Below are 22184 nucleotides of genomic sequence, written 5' to 3' on the forward strand. Positions count from 1 at the left end.
TACCAAACTTATTTTTGTAAGCTGTTTTACGTGTACACATATATTCACACTATGTACCTTGGTGTTCATTCCGTTTCTGTATATGTATAGATCCGATTCATTCTTTTTCATGGTTGCTTGGTATTAAATTCTGTTGAAGTATCATAATTTATTTAGCAAATCCCTATTAATGCACATTTCGTGTTGTTTTCAATATTTCACTCTTACCATGTTGCATTAAATATCCTTGTATATACACTTTTACAAATGCGTGTTTATCTATGGGGGAAATACCAGGGCTGCTGGGTTAAAGAATATTTAATTTTTATTAAAATATAATCTAGTCAATATATTCAATAAAATTAGTTTAATTTAACATTTTGAAAGATCTTGCCAGTTTCCCCCCATAGAACTTACACTTACATTTTGTTCCCATCAGGTAGTTTTTCTATGCCTTTTCTAACACAGCATATTATCAGATTTAAAATTTTTTGTCAATTTGTTAAGCAGAAAATGATCTTACTGTATTTTTTCATTTTTAAAAAACTTTTTTACCTGAAACCAATGTAATATTTTATGTCAATTATATCTCAAAAATAAATCCTAAAAAAACTAGGGGGAAAAAATCTTTATTTTAGAGTATATTAATATGTGAAGTGTGCAAATCTTAAGTGTACAGTTCAGTGAATTTCTACATATGGCTACACCAGTGTCACCACCATGATTAAGATATAGAACATTTCCAGCGTGGCACCCAGAAGACCTCCCTCTGCCCCTTCCCAGTCAGTAATAGAATTAGTTAATTTTAGTGAATTCTGATTCTAATAGTGAATTTTAAAAAATGATCAGTGCTTTTTATTTCCTATTTTTAAAATCTTTGCCTATTCCAGGAATTGTTTTGTAAAAGCTAAATATTTGCTAGAATTATTTTCCATGGATCACACTATGTTTGGAAGTGTTGGAATAAGGTGGTATTAAGAAACTTTGCCCTATGCATTGCTTTCCCAAAGGTAATAATTAACAACAGTGATATTCCATAGGGGTTTCTGGTATAGTTTATACTATTTGAGGTACTGAATCTGTCTGCCCCTCAATTTGCTTGTCTGTGAAATGAGGATAATGAAATTTTTACCTCAAACGGTTGTTACAGAATTAAATGAGACAGTCCACGTATGTCTTATTAGCGCAGCATCTAACACAGAGGTAAATACTAAGCAAGTGATATCTGTTATTAGTGTTGTGTATTACGATTTAGAAAGCAATTTTATTGCATTTCAGGGTGCGTGAATTTAGGACCACAAGGTCGCATTCATAGGGTTTTACTTTTGGTACTTGGTGTGACATAAGTGGCTTTAACTATTCTCCCTTTTTTTTTTCCTTATCAAGCTTTAACTCTTGTTATCCTCCTCATGATTTAACCATTTCCAACTCCATCCTGTTTGCAATACCTACCCTGATACGTTATCTTTCTGTGATTTCCACAAACTCTGACCTTCTTAGAATGTGTTCCCTCTATGAGGAGGTCCTTCAGTTCTACTTGAATGATAACTCTATTAAGACTTTCTTGACCTCCTCATGACAATGCCTAGTTCTGTGTTTTCTGTTCACTTGATACAGTGTCTGTTAGAATAGAAGTGAATGCATTTGTTTTAAACATCTTTAGGTGAAATTAAAGAGCCGCTTGAAATCTCTACCTTAAAACAAGATGTGCCTGTTTCACAAGATGCTTTAACAGCTGAAGTGGAAGAAATTAGATCTGTAGACATCATTAATATGCTGCTGAAATTTGAGATCAAAGAGGTGTGTTATATTCATCTGTTTTTATAAAGTGAGGTGAATAAAGAATAGATATTTGGAATTACCTCTACTAAAGGAAACTTGTTGATTATTGATACGGATAAAAAAAATCTTACATAGCCTATCTGTAATTTGTATGCAGCAATAATGTTTAAAAATTTGAGAGTTTGTTCAAGATGAGTTATATTTGGGGGATATAATATTTCTTAGAGAAAATGGTAGTATGTCCTATAACATGGTTTTTAAATGATTTTGGGACAGTTGGAATGTGGCTTGCTTTGGATTTTTAGGAAAGGCAGGAAAAGGAAATAGTGACAGAAATTCTTTGCAAATTTTAGAAACCATTAATAGAATAAAGCATTATATGTCAACATTTAAAAAATATTACATTATCACTGCTTTCCATCTGCAGATTCTTGAGGAAAGATTAAGTGAATTTTCCTCGTCTCCATTCACACATGTAACAAATAATGCATATGCCAAGTGCTAAGGATTCAGAGATAATTGGCTCTGAAGTCAAACAAGAAAATAATTAAAATTTTTGTAACTGCTCCCATTAAAAACTTGCCCAGGGAGCTTGTGGCAGTGATGGTAAGAGGAGGGCATCAAAGCAGTCTGAGAGAGTCAGGGAAGATTTCCTGGAGAAAGTGAAATTTGAATTTTTAAAGAAGAATAAGACGTAGTCTGAGAAAAGGAGTTCAGGAAAGGGGCTGAACCCTATCCGTAGAAAGAGGACCAGGCATGAACATATGTAAAGGTGGGAAATACGGAGGATACAGGGACATGCAAGAACTTCCTCCAATGTCGCTTTATTATGAAATAGTTATAGAGAGGTTATGTTCTATCTCCGAGTTAAAAATAATAAACTTTTAAACAAATGAGTTCTACTTTTTTGATCTGAAATATAATGCTTTCATGTTAAACCTCTTCTGTTTTTCTGGTTAATATTACAGTTACTGAAGATTTTTAGGCTTTGATAATTGAAACTTTGATAGATGAATCATTGTCTTTGCAAATGAGCTTCATTAACATATGTACATAGAAAACCCATAAGTCATTTTTAACATCATTTGTAATATATATTACTACAGTTCCTTTTCCTTAGGACAGTGATTAGGGTGGGGGAAGCAATTTGCATTTTTTAATGGAGGTACTAGGGATTGAACCCAGGACCTCGTGCATGCTGAGCACGTGCTCTGTCAACTGAGCTATACCCTCCCGACTAAAGACATTTTTGGTTGTCACTATACAGAGAGACAGAGCTATTGGCAGCCAGTGGGTAGAAGCCATTGATGCCACCAAGCAGCCTACAGCGCGCATGAGACTGGGCCCTACTAGGAAGAATTATCCAACCCCAAATGTCAGTGGTTCCAAGGTTGAGAAACTTTGCCTTAGTAATAGCATAAACGTTGACTGTTTTATCTCACAGACTTTTACATCTAGTCTGATGCCATCCATCAGACTGTGACTTCTGAAAATTAGGCAGGACAACTTTTTTTAATATAACTCTTGAAAGCCAGTGGAATACAGTGGCAGTGCTTTAAAAATCTGAACAAATAGGTGTACCTTCCAAAGTAGATAATCCTAGGCAATTTCCAGGCACAAATAGAAGTAAACATCTTAACATCGTGTGAATTTTTTGGTTATATCGCTCTGGATGGTTATTACATTATTGACTTATCTTCATCATATATTGGTATGAAATAGTTTGTAGTAAAACTGGTATCTTTTACTAGGTTGTGATTACTTTGATGGAAAAAGCAGAAAAGAAAGGAAGGCCTTTACATGAACTAAGTGTCCTACAGCTTGGAATGGAAGCTAGAGTTAAAGCCTACGACCTGACTGCTGAAGCTTATCTGAAAAAAATTAGTATGCGATGCTTTGAGTTCTCAGGTAAGTGTGAAGTCGAGTCTGTGTAAATTGTGCATGTAATAGCAGATGGTTGCTACCTTTTAATCAACATTTAGCACGTTTATTAGTGTCACCATAATTTTTTAGCTAGTTTAAATTAATATAAAGGAATTTGGTACTAAAAATTTATTATCTATGTAATTGTCATAAAATGAGAATATATCTAAATATTTAGCACAAAGTAGTATATATCTAAAGGAGAAATGAAGCATTTGTCTTCAAGATCAATACATAATACTTCAGGACTTGTAAAAGGCAACATTTCATTATAACTATGCTGTGAGAACTGACACCTTAGGAAATCACAACCCGAGTACAATACCCAGGTGTGGACCCTTTTTGAAAAGGTGAGTTAATTTACTAGTAACTGTTTTTGTTTGTTTTTAAAATTACATCAATGTTTTTTATTTGTGTTTAATTATATTGATATATACTTAAAAAAATTAAATACAGAAATTTATAGAGGAAAAATTTAACATGGACTTGTCGTCTCTTTGACCTTTCAGATGTACTTTCTGAATTGCATCCAGCCAACTTTGAAAGTTGCTGTGGGTGTTTGAAGTTTGCAGGAATTCTATAGGTTACCTTTAAGTAAAGCAAACTTTTATTGAGAATAATGCCTACTTCAGTGTATTTTATACCTTTGTTCTTTAATATATTCTGATTTGTGCAAGTAAATAATACCAGTAGTATATGATTATAGCAGTTGTAAATGGCCGTTGCTGGGTTTTTTGTTTTTATGGAATTTCTTTCATTTTTGTTTCAAAGCGAGTTTTATTGAGAGATGATTCATATACAGTGAAATTCACCCTTTTTAGTGTACATCTTTGAGTTTTGACAAACATATCCGTGTCACTGGCCAATCTATTTTTAAATACATTTGAAATGTTTAAAAGACTTAATGGATCTACCTTCTCTTTTTCTCTTCTAGACTCTAAAGGAGGACCTCTCCACATTATTAACTCTTCTAATGTAACAGATGAAACCCTTCTGAAAATGTTACTGACAAAGGTACCTAGTTTCATTTCTGGTATTCTTTAATATTTGAATATATAAAGCTATGTGATTCCCCCTTATTTAATAGAAGTTCAAATCTCCCCCCTAAAATTTTTCATTCTAAAATTGGTAGATTATAGTGAATTATGGAAGCATCTGACAATCCTGGATAATTTCACTAACCTTCTGAGTTAACCCAATGTTTTTGAATTAGTGGAAGTGTATAAAGTTCCATTGTAATTTGAAGCAAAATCTGTTATAATCTAGATACGCTAACATTTTCCCCTACCTTTAACATTTCCTCCCAAGTAGGATAAGGAGTTTGTTTTTGCTTCTGTAGAATAGGAGAAAAGCTTCGGTGGCCAGGTTTTTGGCATGCTTTTCTTCGCCTATGAGAAATACGTTTATAGTGTTTTCATAGCATACTTTGAAAAGTAAAGAATATAAATCTGTTTTTTTCAATGTGTAAATTTGGTTTAATCTTCCATTATTTGTAGGCAGACAGTGATGGACCAGAATTTAAAACTGTGCATGACAATACGAAGCAAAGACTGAAGGTAAATCTCTTCTAATTCACTGTAAGGCTAGGTTATATATTAGTGATTGAGTCTGGCTTCAAAGCCATCTTCAGTTGTGAGATTGTGAGTTCTAAAATTAGAATAAGGGTAGCAGTAATAGATCTAATCTTATAGATAAAAGAAATGGATATATAGTTGAAGTAAAATTATTACAAAAGACTAGTTATTTCCCAGATATGAATTAATGATTCCTTGTTGAGTACATAAGTAATATACTTTTTAAGGGAATTTTGTTCACTATGGTTGTTTGGCATAGTGTTGCTGGAAGCATTAAACATTTGAATTGTGAGCTGGCTTTAGGATTAGAGTAAAATTAGGGATAAGGTAAAAGTATGGCTCAGTACAGACATCACTTCACAGTCCATTTGAGTCTGTATGGCCTGTCTTGGAACCATGTGTAAGGTGACTGATAATACTTCCTGTATTTTTACCTTAAAGCCCGTCAGGTTCTGTTGAGGTTAGAACGATGGTCGGGTGTGGGAGTGGGCAGTGTTGGTTTTTATTGTCTGGTAAGTTATAATAAGTAATAGTAGGTTTTTTTTCTTAAATAAAAAAGGCCCTTAATTCAACTATTCTCGTGCAGCCTGTGTATGTTGAAGTTTAACAGAAATTACCGTATCTGAAATCTGCCTTTCTAATTGTTCATTATCTTAGGTTTCATTTTCATCCTTAGACTTAGTTCTTCATTTGGAAGCTTTACTGTCCTTCATGGATTTTCTGTCGTCTGCTGTTCCATCCTCTGAACCTTCTAAGAAGGAACTGGAGCTGAAACCACTTGTCGGGGAGTCCAGAAGTATCATTGCCAAAACTGGTATTAACTTTTGAGTCCTGGTCTAATACTTTCTATCTGAATTTAATATTCATATAATAACTTGTATTTTCAAGCCAAGATAACTATTTAGGACCTTAATGTTACAGCTGCTCTGACAGATTAGGTTTTCAAAAGAAAGCAGATTTTATCCCTATGGTATAATAGGATAATTTAGTGAGGGAGTTTAAATAAATGTTTAATATTAATCATGTATTTATATTTGATATCACTGACTAGCTTCTACATAAAGTAAAGTTGCATATACTTTGCATTGATGTCTCTATAGGCTTCATTCCAGTGAAAGTGAGAAAGGACAAAATTAAAATATTAACAGAATCATGCATGGTCACAGGGGCCCATTTCAGTCAGTCAGTTAGACCTACCTGATGGTCAGCAGTTTTAAGCTTGGCAAGACACAAAAGGAATAATCTCATCAAAGAGACAGACTCACTTTGGTTTCTAAGTGAACCTGTATTTAAATCACATAGAAATATGGGCACATGCCATGACTTGTATCTTGAAATATTAGATGTGAGGTAGCCAGAGTGAGCATATGCCTGTTTTAAAGCCAAATATTATTTTAATTATTTTTCTTTCATATCATAAGGTGTGAATATCTAACATCTGGTAATTTAATTTTCAGAACATTACCTATTTGCATTATCTGTATTACTGGCATCTTTAGAGTGTAAAACTGTTAGTAATATTAAATCTGATACAAGGATGAGTTTTGTTTTGTTTTGTTTTGTTTTTACCAGAGAGCAGAACATTATTTTTGCTATAAACTGGAGTGAGAGAGTTTTACCTTCTTTGTCTTTAATGTACTTGTTACATTAATATCCATGGAAATATCTTAATAACATATACATACACACACACAGTTGAATAAATTAAAAAGCAATGCTTAAGCTCACAATAAACTACCAAAAACATTAGTCCAAAGAAACAGTCTTCCAGTTATGCTGTATGACTGCTTTTTATGGTTTGATTATGTTATTTTAAATATATATTAAAAAAAAACCCTTTTATCATCTGGTAATTAAGGACTCCTGTCCCCATGCTGTTACAGTTTTATAGGGAAAGTCTGTTTCCCTCAGCTAAGACAAATCTCTGGGAAATTATATCTTATATTTATCAATCAGGACCTGGACTAAAATAGATTAAGGGAATCTATTTGATTGTGATTCTTGTACATATGTAGCAGACACAGACATACATTATAAAATAATTTTTTTGTTTTTTTCCTTAATTTTAGCCCTTTATGTTCATTTCTTACAGAATTTATTTTAGGATGGAGAAAAAAATGCAATCTAGAGAAATTGGCTCTGTAGTTAATACGTATTGTAAATGTCATAGTTAACAATACAGATTTTATTAACTGTCACTATTTCAGTTTTTCATGAAATATTTTTCTTTGATCTAATATATGTTATGAAAGGAGTTAAAAATCAAAATGTGGCTGTAATGGAATTTTAGAATTCTAATGTAGAGGGTTTTTTTTTTTCCTAGAAGAAAAATTGTAAGTTTCCATCTAGCAAAATTGTATTTACACAGTGCTATTAAAAGTTGCCTTTATTTTTCATTTGGACGAGAACATAGTAGTTTTTGTCTGATTAACATTTGAAAGTTGATTAAAAATCATATTAATTATACGTATTCTTAATGGAGATCTTTTTGGTTCTTCATAGTTCATAATGTACTTTTATTTTAGTGAATTTGAGATTATTTTATGTGTTATATCATTTGTGCACTTTGTTAATCACAAGAATTCTGTTATTTTTCAGTATCCAGCAGTACTTCTCAAGACGATGTGTTTGATATAAAGATCATAGCTGAATTAAATGCATTTAATATCTTTGTCTGTGATCAGAAGTGTAACATTGCAGATATTCGAATACATGGTAAGTAACTATTCCTTGGTGTAGGTATTTCTGTTTCTCTACATAGACCTTCAGGAAGAATGAGCTTGTTGCATGGTGGATTTCTCTTGAGTCATCTTTGGGTTTATGTATATTGAGGACTCCTGCAAACTTTTCAAAGATGTGCTATGAAATGTTAGAAGTAAATGTGTTATGATTCATGACTGATGTGAGACATTCCTTATGTTTTTAAAAATTTTCAGAATAAGTCTGAGGCTTAATCTCTTGTGTCCTGTTTGTGTTTTCAGAATAATATAACTTCAAACTGAGAAATGAATATCGTAACATCTCACTGAGTTCTGCTTTTTTCCCCTTGTCTCTTGTGCATATATAGAATTCAGGGAAAGAATTTTTCTAGAGGAAAGTTTTTAAGCTTTACTCATCATCAGCCTGATACAGGGATGAGTGCAGATTATACTGTAGATCCTGGAGCCAGCCTGCCAAGGTTCAAATTATGGTTCTAACACTTACTGGCTGACCTTGAGCAAATTAATTAACGTTTCCGTGCCTGAGTTCCCTCTTCTGTAAAATGGAGTTAGTTATAATAATTATTCATGGGATTGTTGTGAGGATTAAGTTTACAGACTTACATATATTTAGAAAAGTGCCTGGTGCTTACATAATAAGAAGTTAATAAGAGGTGAGACAGTCAGTTCCATTTAACAAATATTAATCTGTTTTATGAGTAGTGTGGTAGTGATTTGGGCTCGTTATTGGGGCTAACCTATAGGCATTCTCTCTTTACTGAGGTGTGGTTTTAGAAACCATGCCTTTAGAGCTTATAAGAATGACAGACATTTTTTTGGAGAGAAATCTTAAAACATTATGTGTTAGGCACAGTTTATTGTAGAAAGAATCATACTTAACTCGTCAAACTATATTTATTTATGCTTAGTTTTTAGAGTAATAGTTTTTATAATAATATAATGTTTGTGAGATGGTTATTTAGTAAATGTTGTATGTCTTCCTAAATGACCAGCTCTGAGCTTACCAGTGCACAGGATTTTTATGTTTGGAGACCTGTGATTAATTTTCTTTGAAATTTGATTTCTTTTGTTTTAAAATTTCTACACGTTTTAGTTATGAGATGCCCTTAGCACTTAAAGATAGTATCATCTTTCTTAGGTATCTCATATGTAAAAGGTAATACCTTTACTATGTGTAATAGTGAGTAATTTTTATTCATTCCATATCTTGGTAGTATGGTATTGAACTTAAATACCAGTAAATCAGTTCACTTGGAGTAGGTGACAAGTGTCATTTTTCCCACAGGAATGGATGCTTCTGTTTCTGTGAGGCCAAAGCAGACCGACGTATTTGCCAGACTTAAGGATATCGTAGTTACGAACGTTGATTTGCTGTCCATTCACAAAAAGGTAATTAAAGAATATGTTTCTATATTGGAATTTATTTTCGTTCTTTGGGCTTGAGATGCGTTTATTCATTTGTTCATTCTATATTGTCTGTCACGTGTCAGGCATTTTGTTAGGGACTGGGCAGAAGTATGGTCACTGTCTGTTTCCACATTGTGTATAGACTAGGTGATTTGTAAAAGCTATCTCTGACCAGTTAAGTGATTGATACCTCCATTGATAAAATGTTTTTTATAGATTTAGGAAAAAGTTATTGTCAAGTTAAATGTTTTTAACTAATCATTCGTTGAAGGTTGAATTTAAATGATGCTTCTTTATCAAGAATTCTGTAATAAGGAATCTTATTTATACTATACTGATACAGCTTTTTTGTTGTAATAACCAGTTAATTTAATACTTTTAGGCTGTCTCTATTTTGGAAGATGAAGTCTTTAGATTCCAAATGACTCTTTATCCAGATGCTACAGAAGGAAAGGCCTATGCTGATATGTCTAAAGTAGATGGCAAACTTAGTCTCAAAGTGGGCTGTATTCAAGTTGTTTATGTTCATAAATTCTTCATGTCTCTTTTGGTAAGTTTATTCTTTACATCTATTTATTTCCCATTGAGGCCTCAGTATCTTTGCCTATACATCTGAACCTCGATAGTCAAAATCTTTACTAATAGGGGTAAACTCCCAAATACTGAGCAGAATTTTACCATTAGGGAAGTTCCTTACATGATGGATAACTAAATGAATGTCTATCATTGTTTTGAACCTATACATGATCATTCCTTAACATTCCCATTGTTACGTATTTTGAAAGTACCTTCTGATGTTTTAAGTTAGGGCTTTTCAGTGCTGTTTGTTTTATGAGATACCCTTAAAAAGTATTTAGCTAAAAGAATCTTTTAAGGAGCTTATCAGGCATTTGAAGGACTTATATTGAAACTTACAGGTTTTGATTATAATTTTGATCAACAAAGTCATAAAATTCTTTTCTTTCAGTTGTTTATTTCCATTTAAGTGTCCTGGACCAAAGAGTTTAATTTGTCTGTGCCTCTTAGTGAGGCTGTTATTCAAAGCTTACAAGTCATATATTTCTACCTAAACCATCATGTTTTATTTTTCTGGAAGGTAATTTATTTAGAAGGGGGTTAGTTTAAGTCACTTTGTGTTATTAATGGATGTATATCAAGAATATTGCTTCCAGTTTTTTTTTCTTCATTAGGAAAAATCCATTTTTAGTTGAAATTGAGATGAAAGGCATCTTACCCTAAATAAAGAAGTTTTGACTCTGATTAATGATTACAAGATTATAAACACTTAAGCATCTTTGCTCCTTGGGGTACATTTAAAAAAAGAATCTTCAGAAATAAGTTGGTAAAACCTCAGTTTCTAAGTGTAAACTTTATTCCTATGACCTAGAGGTACAGAATTGAAGCTACTTTGGGAGAAGTAGAGCACTCTCTGCCATCTCTTTATTAAATTTGAATTAAAATGACCAACATTCATGAGTAAAAGGGAAATGTAAGAAAGAATTATTACCAAAATGTGTCCAAAAAATTCTGAAATACATAAAATGAAAGTTAAAGGACTCTCTTCCACTTGTTAATTATCTCAAACTGTATCTTTCTAGACTTTACTCTCTATGTAACCAATCATAAATAACATCTCTTTTATATCACCTCTTTTATTTAGTTTGTCTTTTTTAAAGTCCTTCCATTTAAAAATAAATCCCACTTTGAGGGGAGCTCTAAATATCAGTCTCTTTCAACAGAACTTCCTTAACAATTTTCAAACTGCCAAAGAGGCTTTGAGCACAGCTACAGTCCAAGCTGCAGAAAGAGCTGCTTCCAGCATGAAAGACTTGGCTGAAAAGAGTTTCCGCCTTCTGATGGATGTCAATTTGAAAGCACCAGTTATCATCATTCCTCAGTCTTCTGTATCACCTAATGCTGTTATAGCAGATCTGGGTTTAATCAGAGTTGAAAACAAATTTAACGTGGTTGCTGTGGAACACTGTCCTCTTCCCCCAGTCATTGACACAATGAGCATCCAGCTCACTCAGCTGAAGCTGTCCAGGTATAAAAATATAATACAGTCATCTGTTACTTACTAGGAATAGAATCTTTGCCAAGGGTAAAACCCCTCCAGGGTTTTATGGGTCTTATTCTTTATTTTTTCTGATTATGAAACCTTGGCTGTTGGTTTTTGGTCAGTGCTTGGTAGCGGTGTACCTCATAGAATCTGCATTTTTGTCTTACTAAATTTGTAGCTTTTTTTTATTCTATAAAAATTCCCTACTGTAAAATTTCCTACTATAAAATTATAGTTTACTCAATACTTAGTTTAGATTTATTTTTCTTTGTTCATATTTTTACTCTGCACATAGCTATTTTCTTTTCTGTGCATAGGAGAAGACTTCTTAAAATGTAATAAAATTTAAGGTTTATTTCTGATTTCCAAACCTTGTCACATTTAGGAATTCTCAGTAAGGTATCTAAATGATTATCGAATCCAAATGGAAAAGTGTTGGTTCTGTTGAAGGACAAGAGTAACTTTTTTGGTTGTTCAAATATTTGTTGACGGGCAAGCTAGAAATGACTATTACAGTATGCTTGTTTAACTTTTAGGTTTGGTGAGTTTTTCCCTTTGAGTTTGGAGAAGTGCTATTAACATAAAACTAAGGGCTGGGTAGACTATCACTTTCTGTCTCCTCCAGTTTTAGAAGGATGTAGCATTTGTATGACAGACTGGTTGCTAGTATTAAATTGTCCTTGTGAAAGATAGTAAATAGTGCAATAGTCATACTTCATGAAATTTGTGTCTTTGAAATCAGCATTATACAGGCTTTGTTTTACATAGTTCTGCATGTAAACTTGATTTATTCTGATTTAGATTGATTAGCGAAAAGAGGCGTGTTCTGAAAGAACTCTGATTGCAGCCTTTAGTGTTTAGGAGAATGCTATGTGGAAACTGTTACACAGTATGATAGTCTTCATTTTAAAATGTAAATTTCAGAAATACAAATTCTTATTTATCTTCCAGAACGATTTTGCAGTCTGGCTTACCACAACATGACATTGAAATTTTAAAACCAGTCAACATGCTTTTGTCCATACAGCGAAATTTAGCAGCAACATGGTACGTGCAAATTCCAGGGATGGAGATAAAAGGAAAACTAAAACCTATGCAGGTAAGTATATGTATAAAATGTATGAAAGTTGCTAGATAGGCTTTTGTCATTGATACAGTGTAGTTCTAGAGCACATCAGAAGTGATGATACATTTAAAGGGAATGCTCTGTTAACTAAAAATGAGGTCATCCTAGGTCCCACACTTTTCTTTATTTCATATTAGTCAGATGTTTGATAAAGCCAGCAAGAAATCTGGGGTTAAAACCTATTGGGGTCAACTGAAAATATTATTAGTAATTTTGGACAATTCTATTAAAGTTTTAAGGCAGTTAAATTATGAGACACTATACGGTGATACTTGGATGTCACATTCTCAAAGCACCTTAGTATTTTTAATGTATAGAAGTACTCTTTTAAATAGAAAAGTGAATATGTTTATTTGGTCAGCATATAAACAGCAATACTTTTTTTTATTTGAAGTATATTTGATTTACAATATTGTGTTAGTTTCTGGTGTGCGACCAAGTGATTCAGTTTTATGTAAATACACACACATACATATACATATATATATATTCTTTTTCAGATTTTTTCCATTACAGTAGAGCCTTGTTGTTTATCTGTTTTATATATAGTAGACTGTATCTGCTAATCCCAAATTCCTAATTTATCCCTCCTCGTCTTCCCCTTTGGTAGCTATAAGTTTGTTTTCTGTGTCTATGTGTTTGTTTCTGTTTTGTAAATAAATTCATTTGGATCATTTTTTTCAGATTCCACATACAAGTGACATCATATAATATTTATCTTTCTCTGTCTGACTTCTCTTAGTATTATAATCTCTAGGTCCATCTATGTTGTTGCATATAGCATTATTTCATTTTTTATGGCTGAGTAATATTCCATTGCATATATACCATATCTTCTTTATCCCTTCATCTTTTGAGGGACATTTAGGTTGCTTCTGTGTCTTGACTATTGTAAATATTGTTGCTTTGAACATCGAGGTGCTTGTATCTTTTTGGATTAGAGTTTTTATCTTTTTCGGATATATGCCCAGGAGTGGGATTGCTGGTTCATAAGGTAACTCTGTTTTTAGATTTTTAAGGAACTTCCATACTGTTTTCCATAGTGGCTACACCAATTTACATTCCCATCAACAGTGTAGGAGGATTTTCTTTTCTCCACACCCTCTCCAGCATTTATTATTTGTAGACTTTTTAAGGATGGCCATTCTGACTAGTTAGTGTGAGGTGATACCTTATTGCAGTTTTGATTTGTGTTTCTCTAATAATTAACAATGTTGAGCATCTTTTCATGTGCCTGTTGGCCATCTGTATGTCTTCTTTGGAGAAATGTCTGTTTAGGTCTTCTGTCCATATTTTTGACTGGGTTGTTTGGTTTGTTTTTTTTTGTTATTGAGCTATATGAGCTGTTTGTATATTTTGGAAATTAAGCCTTTGTCTTTTGCATTGTTTGTATATATATTTCTCCCAGCGCACAGATTGTCTTTTCGTTTCATTTATGGTTTCCTTTGCTGTCAAAAGCTTGTAAGTGTGATTAGGTCTTATTTATTTACTTTTACTTTTATTTCTATTGACTCGGGAGACTGAGCTAAGAGAACATTGCTATGGTTTATGTCAGAGAATGTTTTGCCTATGTTCCTTTCTAGGAGTTTTATGCTGTCATGTCTTATATTTAAGTCTTTAAGCCATTTTGAGTGTATTTTTGTGTATGGTATGAGGGAGGGTGCTAACAACTTCATTGATTTACTTGTAACTGTCTGGCTTTCCCAACACTAGTTGCTAAAGAGACTGTCTTTTCTCCATTGTCTGTTCTTGCCTCCTTTGTCAAAGATTAATTGCCCGTAGGTCTGTGGGTTTATTTTTGAGCTCTCTGTTCTGTTCCATTGATTCACGTGCTTTTGTGCCAATACCACATAAACAGCAATTATTTTTATTTATTACTGTAGTTAGCAGGTCATGTGTAGCTCACAGGAAGAGATGATACTGGTCAAAGATGGTCATGGAAGTATAGGAATCTTAGGATTCTTGTGTGCCTGTGTGTGAAACTGTTGAAGCCAAACAGTAGAAGATAGGAAAAGGGAGGGAGTAACTAAATGGAATGTTTGAAAGACAAATAAGTAGTAGTTTAGAGGTTTTTGATATCTGTGATTATTTCAGTTAGTTCTAAATAGAACAGGAAGGGTCAAACGAGCAAAGTCCAACTAGAGAAGATGTTAAAAGTGAAGTTTGTTGTAGGAATGAAAGGTCCCTGTATGTAGTGTGAGTAGGTGTGTTATATGAAGAAGAGCATCTGCTTAGGGTATTGATAGAGGCTTCTCTACTCCAGAGTATGGGACTGTTCTCTCAAATTCTCCCTTGCTAAGATTATATCCCACAACTAGTACTTGACCCTTTTCAAATATTAGGAGGTGGCGAAGTAATTTGTCTTTCAGGCAACTGTTGCCTTGGTTGGTATCACAAGTGGGAATGAACAGACAAGGAAGTTCTAGGGAGTTAAAGTGACATCCATTATCTAAAGACTGGGGCTTGGAGCAAACAAGAAATCCCTGGTCATTATCTCATGCTAAAATATCTCCCCATTTTCATTTAGACTGGGGATCAGGGACTCCTTCGGAATAGGTGCTTAACTGGGGGGACATTGGGTATTGTCGTGTTCAGAAGAGAAGGTGCTGTGAATGTGCCTTGTGTGAATTTGTGTTTAAATACTAGAAACAGGCCTTTTGGACGACTGTGTGTGTAGGGGAAATGTACAAAAGATGAAAGAGTTAAAAAGTTTAATGGATCTTAGTAGGCAGTAGCATCCTCGTTTGTTCTAGCAGCTTCATGTTGTTCTGCAACCACCTATGAGGGAGATGACATTCCTGTTTTAGAATTTAAGAAACTTGGCCAACAACACAGCTTGAAAGTTGTAGAGTTGATACAGATATGCCTGACTCAAAAGCTCTTGCTTTTTTTTCCTTTTTCTTTTTGCCACATACCCCCTTTTATACAGGTTGAAGATAAGGAAGATACTCATTTCCTCTTCTGTGTTTTGATTTTAAAAAATTCTTTGTAGATGCACTTTTTATTGTTCTAAGAGGCATCATCTTGATAAGTTAAACAAATGATTTATGTACGTACAAATGCGTATGTGCTGAGAATAGGCGCTACACTGCAGGAGAGCATCTTTTTCCTTCTTGGTAGAGGCTGAAAACTGAACAGCACTCTTCCTGTATTGAGTTTGGAGGAGAGTAAATGTGCAGGAGGAAGCTAGTACTGGATGAGAAGAGAGAAAGGCAGAATGGAGATGAGGAGCTCAGGAGAGGGGAGAGAGGCACAGGTCCAGGAACAGGAGGAACTGGAGAATGGCAGTTAAGGCAGGAAGAGGGATGAAGTACCGGAAGCCGGGTCTTGGATACAAATGGAGGCAGAAGCATTACTCACAGGAGGAATGTCTAATACTATGTAAGATGAAATACTTCTCTCCTGGTATTTATGGTCCCAACTTGCTTTTTGTTGTTGTTGTTGTTGTTAGGTGAACAATTAATTCATTTGAGGATCCATAAATAAAAACATAAATATGATATTTTGCATTTTTTATTACTTTAAATTAACAACAGCCTATTTTTGGTTTCTAGGTTGCTCTCAGTAGAGATGATTTAACAGTTTTAATGAAAATTTTGCTAGAGAATCTTGGAGAAGCTTCTTCCCAGCCAAGCCCTACACAGCCTACCCAGGAGGCTGTAAAAGTAAGAAAAGATGTTTCCAGTGGACTTGACCACCTCAAAGGTATAAATTGATGAAAGTTTTTGCTTTGATTATAGAGAAAAATTAGTGTTAATGCTATATTTATATTTAGTGTTTTTTTAGTTGTCTAGCATAATGTGGTATGAACTGATTCTGTATTGTATTATTTACTATTGAAAATCACGGGGGACTGGGGCTGCCTTGAAGCCCCCAGGGGAAGGAGGTAGGCTCATTGTCTGCTCTGAGGGGAGGGGTCACCTCTTGATGCCTGTGTGATGCGTGTTTGCCCTTTATTTATGAAAGCTGAATTTACTTACAAAACAGAAGCAGACTCACAGACATAGAAAACAAACTTATGGTTAACAGAGGGGAAAGGAGGTGGGAAGGGATATATATAGGGAATTCGAGATTTGCAGATACTATGATATATAAAATAGATAAACAAAAATTTCTTCTGTATAGGACAGGGAACTATATTCAGTATCTTTCAGTAACCTGTAATGAAAAAGAATATGAAAACGAATATATGTATGTATATGTATGACTAAAACATTATGCTGTACACCAGAAATTGTCACAGTACTGTAAACTGACTATACTTAAGAAAAGAAACTGAGGTGGTATACTTAGAGAAGAAGCAGAGTAGGCATGCTTAGCATGCATGAGGTCCTGGTTTCAATCCCCAGTCCCTCCATTAAAAAAAAAAAAATTCAATCTTTCAAAAGCAGTGAAACTTTTAAATTCAACCATTTAAAAAATATAAAATATAATTTCATTCTTTTTTCATCATTTCAAGTCATTATGTGAATATTACATGTTTTGCTGGACTCTGAATAGGTTAATATTTCCACGGATAAAAAGAGATGAAGTGTTCGTTGTCCTTATAATAAGTGGACCCAGACTGCTGTGTGTTTGTAATGCTCAGGTCATTAGATGTTACTTAGGACAGTCAGTTAATAATAGTATACCAGCACTGCTTCCCCTTAGTTAGGTCTGGTGTGTTTTGAAATCACAAAACAAATGACTAGAGCATATGTGTAAAATAAGATTTTTGGTTCAGGATGCCTCTGAGTGCTTCAGGTTGAGTTTATGCCACCATATAGACAATGCTAGATAAGTAGGCTGTTGCTGTGGTTAGACAGGGAATATGAACAGACGAATAAACCATAGCAGGCAAACTATGTGATTAGTGATCTCATTATGTTCTGCTGTTTTCAATTCATATATATAGTCCAGACTATATGATTAATATGGTACTTAGGAGTATTTATGAGTTCAGATGGAAAAGCTACAGAGATGATGAAGATTGGAATGTAAATTATTTTCAGGAAAAGTGAGGGAAAAACCCCAGAGTCTTCCGACTTGGAGAGAAGCCTTTATGTGGTGGAAGTTCCACAGTGTTTGCTCTTCCAGTAACTTGTAAGGATAGATTTCCTATAAATGATCGTAGAATCAGTCTTCAAAAGAGATTATAGAATCACTTTGTAAGAGTGATTGAAAGCAGTATCTATTCTTTGTCTAAGAAGTTTCTGCCTAAAGATGAGGGAAAAGTCTAAATTACTTCTCAAAGTCTCTTCACCTCAGAATCCCAGAGATCCTGTGTCCCACATTGTATTTGCACTCTCTTTGACTCTGCTTTTAATTTCCATTCTTTTCTGCTTGTAAAGGTAATGGATTGGGTGATAAAGGTAATTTTTTAATTACCTAATTAAGTTACTTAATTAGTGAGGAGTGCATTACGCTAGCAGACAGTCTTTTACTGACTAGCTGTCTGTTCTAGGACAAAGTATTTTACTTTTCTGTTGCTCTAATTTCATAATCTCTTGAGAATGGCTTGTAACCAGTTAAGTGACATGCTTTGATAATTATAAACTATAACAAAGTAGTCTTGCTCTGGAAGGGCTTTTAAAAAAAAGTTGTCTTGATACTCTTTACAAGGCCCTCTCTTTTTTTTCAATGTAGATAGTTGTTCTGTCACTTTGCCCTGTACTAAATATCAATGGAATACATTGCCATTTTTGTTAATTGCCTTGTAGTGACTTAAAGAATTCTAGGAAGTATGATATAAATTTAGAATAATAAGTTATTATACTGTTTTTTAAAACATGTATAAAATTATATACCTACTTAAAAGCTTTTCAATTTTCATGTTTATATTTGAACCATCAGAACAAGATTTGCCAGACTCAAAGCTTTCTTTGGATCAGGATGTCACTCTCCAGTTTGACTTTCACTTTGAATCTCTTTCCATTGTCCTTTATAACAATGATATCACCCAGGTATGTAATTAATTTCTGTATCTAGGAATAAGTCCTTAGCTCTTGATGTTCAACTTCAGAATATTGTCATTTTTTGATGTGACTATTCATTTAAAACTCGATATGAATATTATATTCTGTTTGGCCTGCAGTATGTGCATTGGTCTTGTTTTCTGTCCTCACTTTGTTAGTGTTTCTAATCTTACTAGGCTAAGGGAAAGTTTTTACTTCTTTCCAAGTAATATCAGCACTAACACACTTAGACCTATCTTTATGAGAAGAATTTTATATATGAATAATTAATGTGCAGTTTTTTAATATAGCTAGATATATATGCATATTTAACTGTTTAAGGAAAGTAATTTAGTAGTGGCATTGGAACCTTTGAATTTTAAAATTTATAATTATCCATGATATACAAACATTAATTGTGTTTCTACTGAGTAAATTTTGTATGTAGTAGATACATATTAAGGGTACTGATTAGTGAATTTAGGAACCAAGGTCTAGTGCCATAATGATTTGAACCACATAATATGTCAATGATGTTTTAGAAAGCAGTCTTTTTATTATATAGATAGTGTCCTTTAATAAATCTTTTTGATTATATCAGTTAATGTTATATCATAATAACTTACAATACACATGTCGTATAATACCCATAATATGCACTGATTATGGTATTATATCTGTTTTTAATGTCCATTTGTATGTTATCTTACATTTCATATTGTTTTGTAAAAGTTACACAGTATTCATCCATTGTTACTGTTGAGCCTTGGACTAGAATCTGTCGCTTGTACAATGGATTGCCTTAATTTCTAATGTTTAATGTTAATGAAGAGATCAGAAAATGACCTAATGGAGAATGAACAGTTAACTGTTTTCTTTGCTTCGCTTAAGATGCTGTCATTCTCCTGGTTCCACAGCCTTAGATCTCAGCGTCGTCTTTTACTTCTTCTTTGTTGACCTTCTTCATTCATTCAGACACCGAGTACTGTCAGTTTTTTCTTTGAGTGAACATTTGTTCTTTCCTGGCAATAATCATTGCTGCTTTATTTGAAACGTCTTGGCTCACACTTACAGCACTGCAGTGGCATCCTTGTTAGGTGCACGTTTTCCTTTCATCCGTCCTAGATACTGGCACAAATTCAGTTTCCTCAGTCAGTCTCATGTAGCCATTTACAACTTCTCATTCTACTTAGACAACCTTCAGTGTTATGTGAATTTTAATTAATTTAAAAAAAACCATTCAGTGGCTCCAAGTTGTCTACATCAGTAACCATACCACAAACACTGTTACATTGTGATCAGTAAATGTGTCACTGGTCATTGCTGTGAATAGTTACAGATCTCGATTTTGTGAGTTATTTACTTACACTTTTATAAATTAAAGGCATTCCAAGTTTTCCAATAATAAATTCATTCTGACCCACTTACATCCAGTGTATTCTTTTGAGTGAGAGAAGATACGGAGTTACAACCAGTGTACTAAGAATTACCCATCACCAGTACTGCTTATATCAATGCCCTGGTCTGTAGTGAGCAATTATGACTAATCATCTTTACTTCCCTGAAGATTTATATATCTTTTTTCAGTTGGTTGGTTGGGTTTTGTTCTTTTAATACCTGGGAATACCTAAACAATTTGGAGCTATGTGTTACGGTGGAATAAAGACTGAGGTGTTTTTTCCAATACAAAAAGTTTTAATCTTTTAGTTTAGGATTTGAGACTTTGATTAGGCCTCCATATTTCTTTCTAGAACTCATTCCCTACCTTTCTTTTATTGGAATATTTTGGAATATTTAAGCCTAAGATGCCAACGTGTACCTTGTGCCCTGAGAGCATCTTGAATTGTTTGCTCATGTCTTTTCCCCGTTTGGAGTGTCTTTTTACCTCCTCTTCGACTGTCTGATTCCACTCAGTGTCTGAGGCTCAGTTAGTTCTCACCTTCTTGATGTTCCCTGTAATGTATTTCTATTTTGCTTTCTCAGTTAGGTTATAAGCTCACTGAGATCACCTACCTTGCCTTATCCTTTCTTATAAGGCCCATGCTTCCTATCACAACGCTTTTTATAGAAGAACTCATTAAATATTTATAGGTTAGAATGATTGATTGCCAATTTCCTAATTATTTGTATTTGCATTGAATGGTAAATCAGAAATTTTTATATGTTAACCATTGTCGAGTATCCACACACACACTTACGTATTTATTTGTATGTACTTACACAATCACAAACATGTGTATTACTCTTTCCACTTTTGTGTTTTAACACCCATACTTTAAAAATTTGTGGTATGGATTTGCTTTTGATTTCTGAGTTAAGAAATAGGTTTAGAAGCAATTACATAGCACTTGAAGATAATTGATTCTTTTGCTTGTAAAATACACCACAGGAGTCCAAACTTTCATTTCATAATGACAGTTTCCGGCTTGGCGAACTCAGACTGCACCTTATGGCCTCTGCAGGGAAGATGTTTAAGGATGGCTCAATGAATGTCAACCTTAAGCTTAAGACATGCACCCTTGATGATCTCAGGGAAGGAATTGAGAGAGCAACATCAAGGTTTGTCATCTCTGAACTTGCTGTACATTATGTAAGGCTGGCGTTGCACCTGGCATGGCTGCCAGGCGTTGATCGCTGGGCTTGAGATTGTCTGAAGGGGTCTCATGATCATCCTTTCTGGGATCCTGTTCCTTGGGGTTATCAGAAGAGGTCTTTGGTCATATTTCAGTTTGAAGTGCATCAAGAAGTATTGCTATTTCACATTCTGTTGCTTTAAAGTTTGAATTAAAGGGAAGTTTAGTAATAAAATCCTGTCTTAAAAGTGGAAACTAAGAAAATACAAGAATTTTAATAATTAAATCCACATGGTATGGTTCATTGGTAATATATTTTTCTAAATTGTTCCCAGTAAGCAGAATCTTTTTTCAAAAACCCTTAAAGTTAAATATTTTTCTTTGTCTTATTTATTTTGTCTATATATTTTAAAACAATTCTGTGAAATTTTTTTAAAACTTTCAGTAGAAATGGAATCCCTAATTTTCATGTTATCAACCCATTTTTGAAAGATTAATTTATATCACCTTACTATCAAGTGAGAAATAGAGAAATATGCAACTTCAGTAGCCTAATTATATTTTTATTCCTTTCTCAAGTAATGAGATGCATAATATTTTTGTCCTTGATGTTTTTTGGAGAAAAAGTATGTTGTTACCTAAAGTTGGATTCCATTGAATGTATACTGGGTATTTCTGAGCCCTTTGTTTTTCTAAGAAGTGAGTAAATGAGGACAGAGTGCTTTCATGCAACCAGCTTTTCTCTTTTGCAAATTGCGTGTCCTGGGGTAGCCTTCACCGCTATCTAGGCAAGGGTGATAAAGGCCATCCTTCTGTTGGTAGCATGCTCTTTGCAGCACACACGAGGATGTGTGGACTCGAATTACATTGAATACTTTTGCGAATTACATTGAATACTTTTGCACTCAATTGTATAGGATGATCTTTGGAGATAAATTCCTTCAGGGATGTTTTATTTTGTAAAATAATGTAAAGAGATTGTCTTTTAAATTTTGGGGGGCTCATTTTGCTAATTACCAAACTTCCTTTCAGCAGTCATTGATTTGTTTCTCTATATGAAATATTCTGTAATTGCTTATTAACATGAACTTTGCTGTGGAGATTACGA

The 22184-nt window shown here is 33.7% G+C and overlaps 1 protein-coding gene across 1 annotated transcript in view; it reads left to right on the plus strand.

The window, feature by feature from the left end:
* VPS13C (vacuolar protein sorting 13 homolog C) overlaps positions 1-22184 on the plus strand; it is a 156727-nt gene that overhangs the window by 76712 nt on the left and 57831 nt on the right. The window contains exons 36-48 of the mRNA XM_072962306.1: positions 1643-1779; positions 3513-3669; positions 4619-4698; positions 5181-5240; positions 5916-6072; positions 7857-7973; positions 9264-9367; positions 9768-9935; positions 11125-11429; positions 12396-12543; positions 16125-16275; positions 18403-18512; positions 20893-21062. Of these exons, the coding sequence (XP_072818407.1) occupies positions 1643-1779; positions 3513-3669; positions 4619-4698; positions 5181-5240; positions 5916-6072; positions 7857-7973; positions 9264-9367; positions 9768-9935; positions 11125-11429; positions 12396-12543; positions 16125-16275; positions 18403-18512; positions 20893-21062 (1864 nt within the window). The remainder of the gene's footprint in view (positions 1-1642; positions 1780-3512; positions 3670-4618; positions 4699-5180; positions 5241-5915; positions 6073-7856; positions 7974-9263; positions 9368-9767; positions 9936-11124; positions 11430-12395; positions 12544-16124; positions 16276-18402; positions 18513-20892; positions 21063-22184) is intronic.

The sequence above is a fragment of the Vicugna pacos genome, chromosome 6, assembly GCF_048564905.1.
Source record: "Vicugna pacos chromosome 6, VicPac4, whole genome shotgun sequence".
Lineage (NCBI taxonomy): Eukaryota > Metazoa > Chordata > Mammalia > Artiodactyla > Camelidae > Vicugna > Vicugna pacos.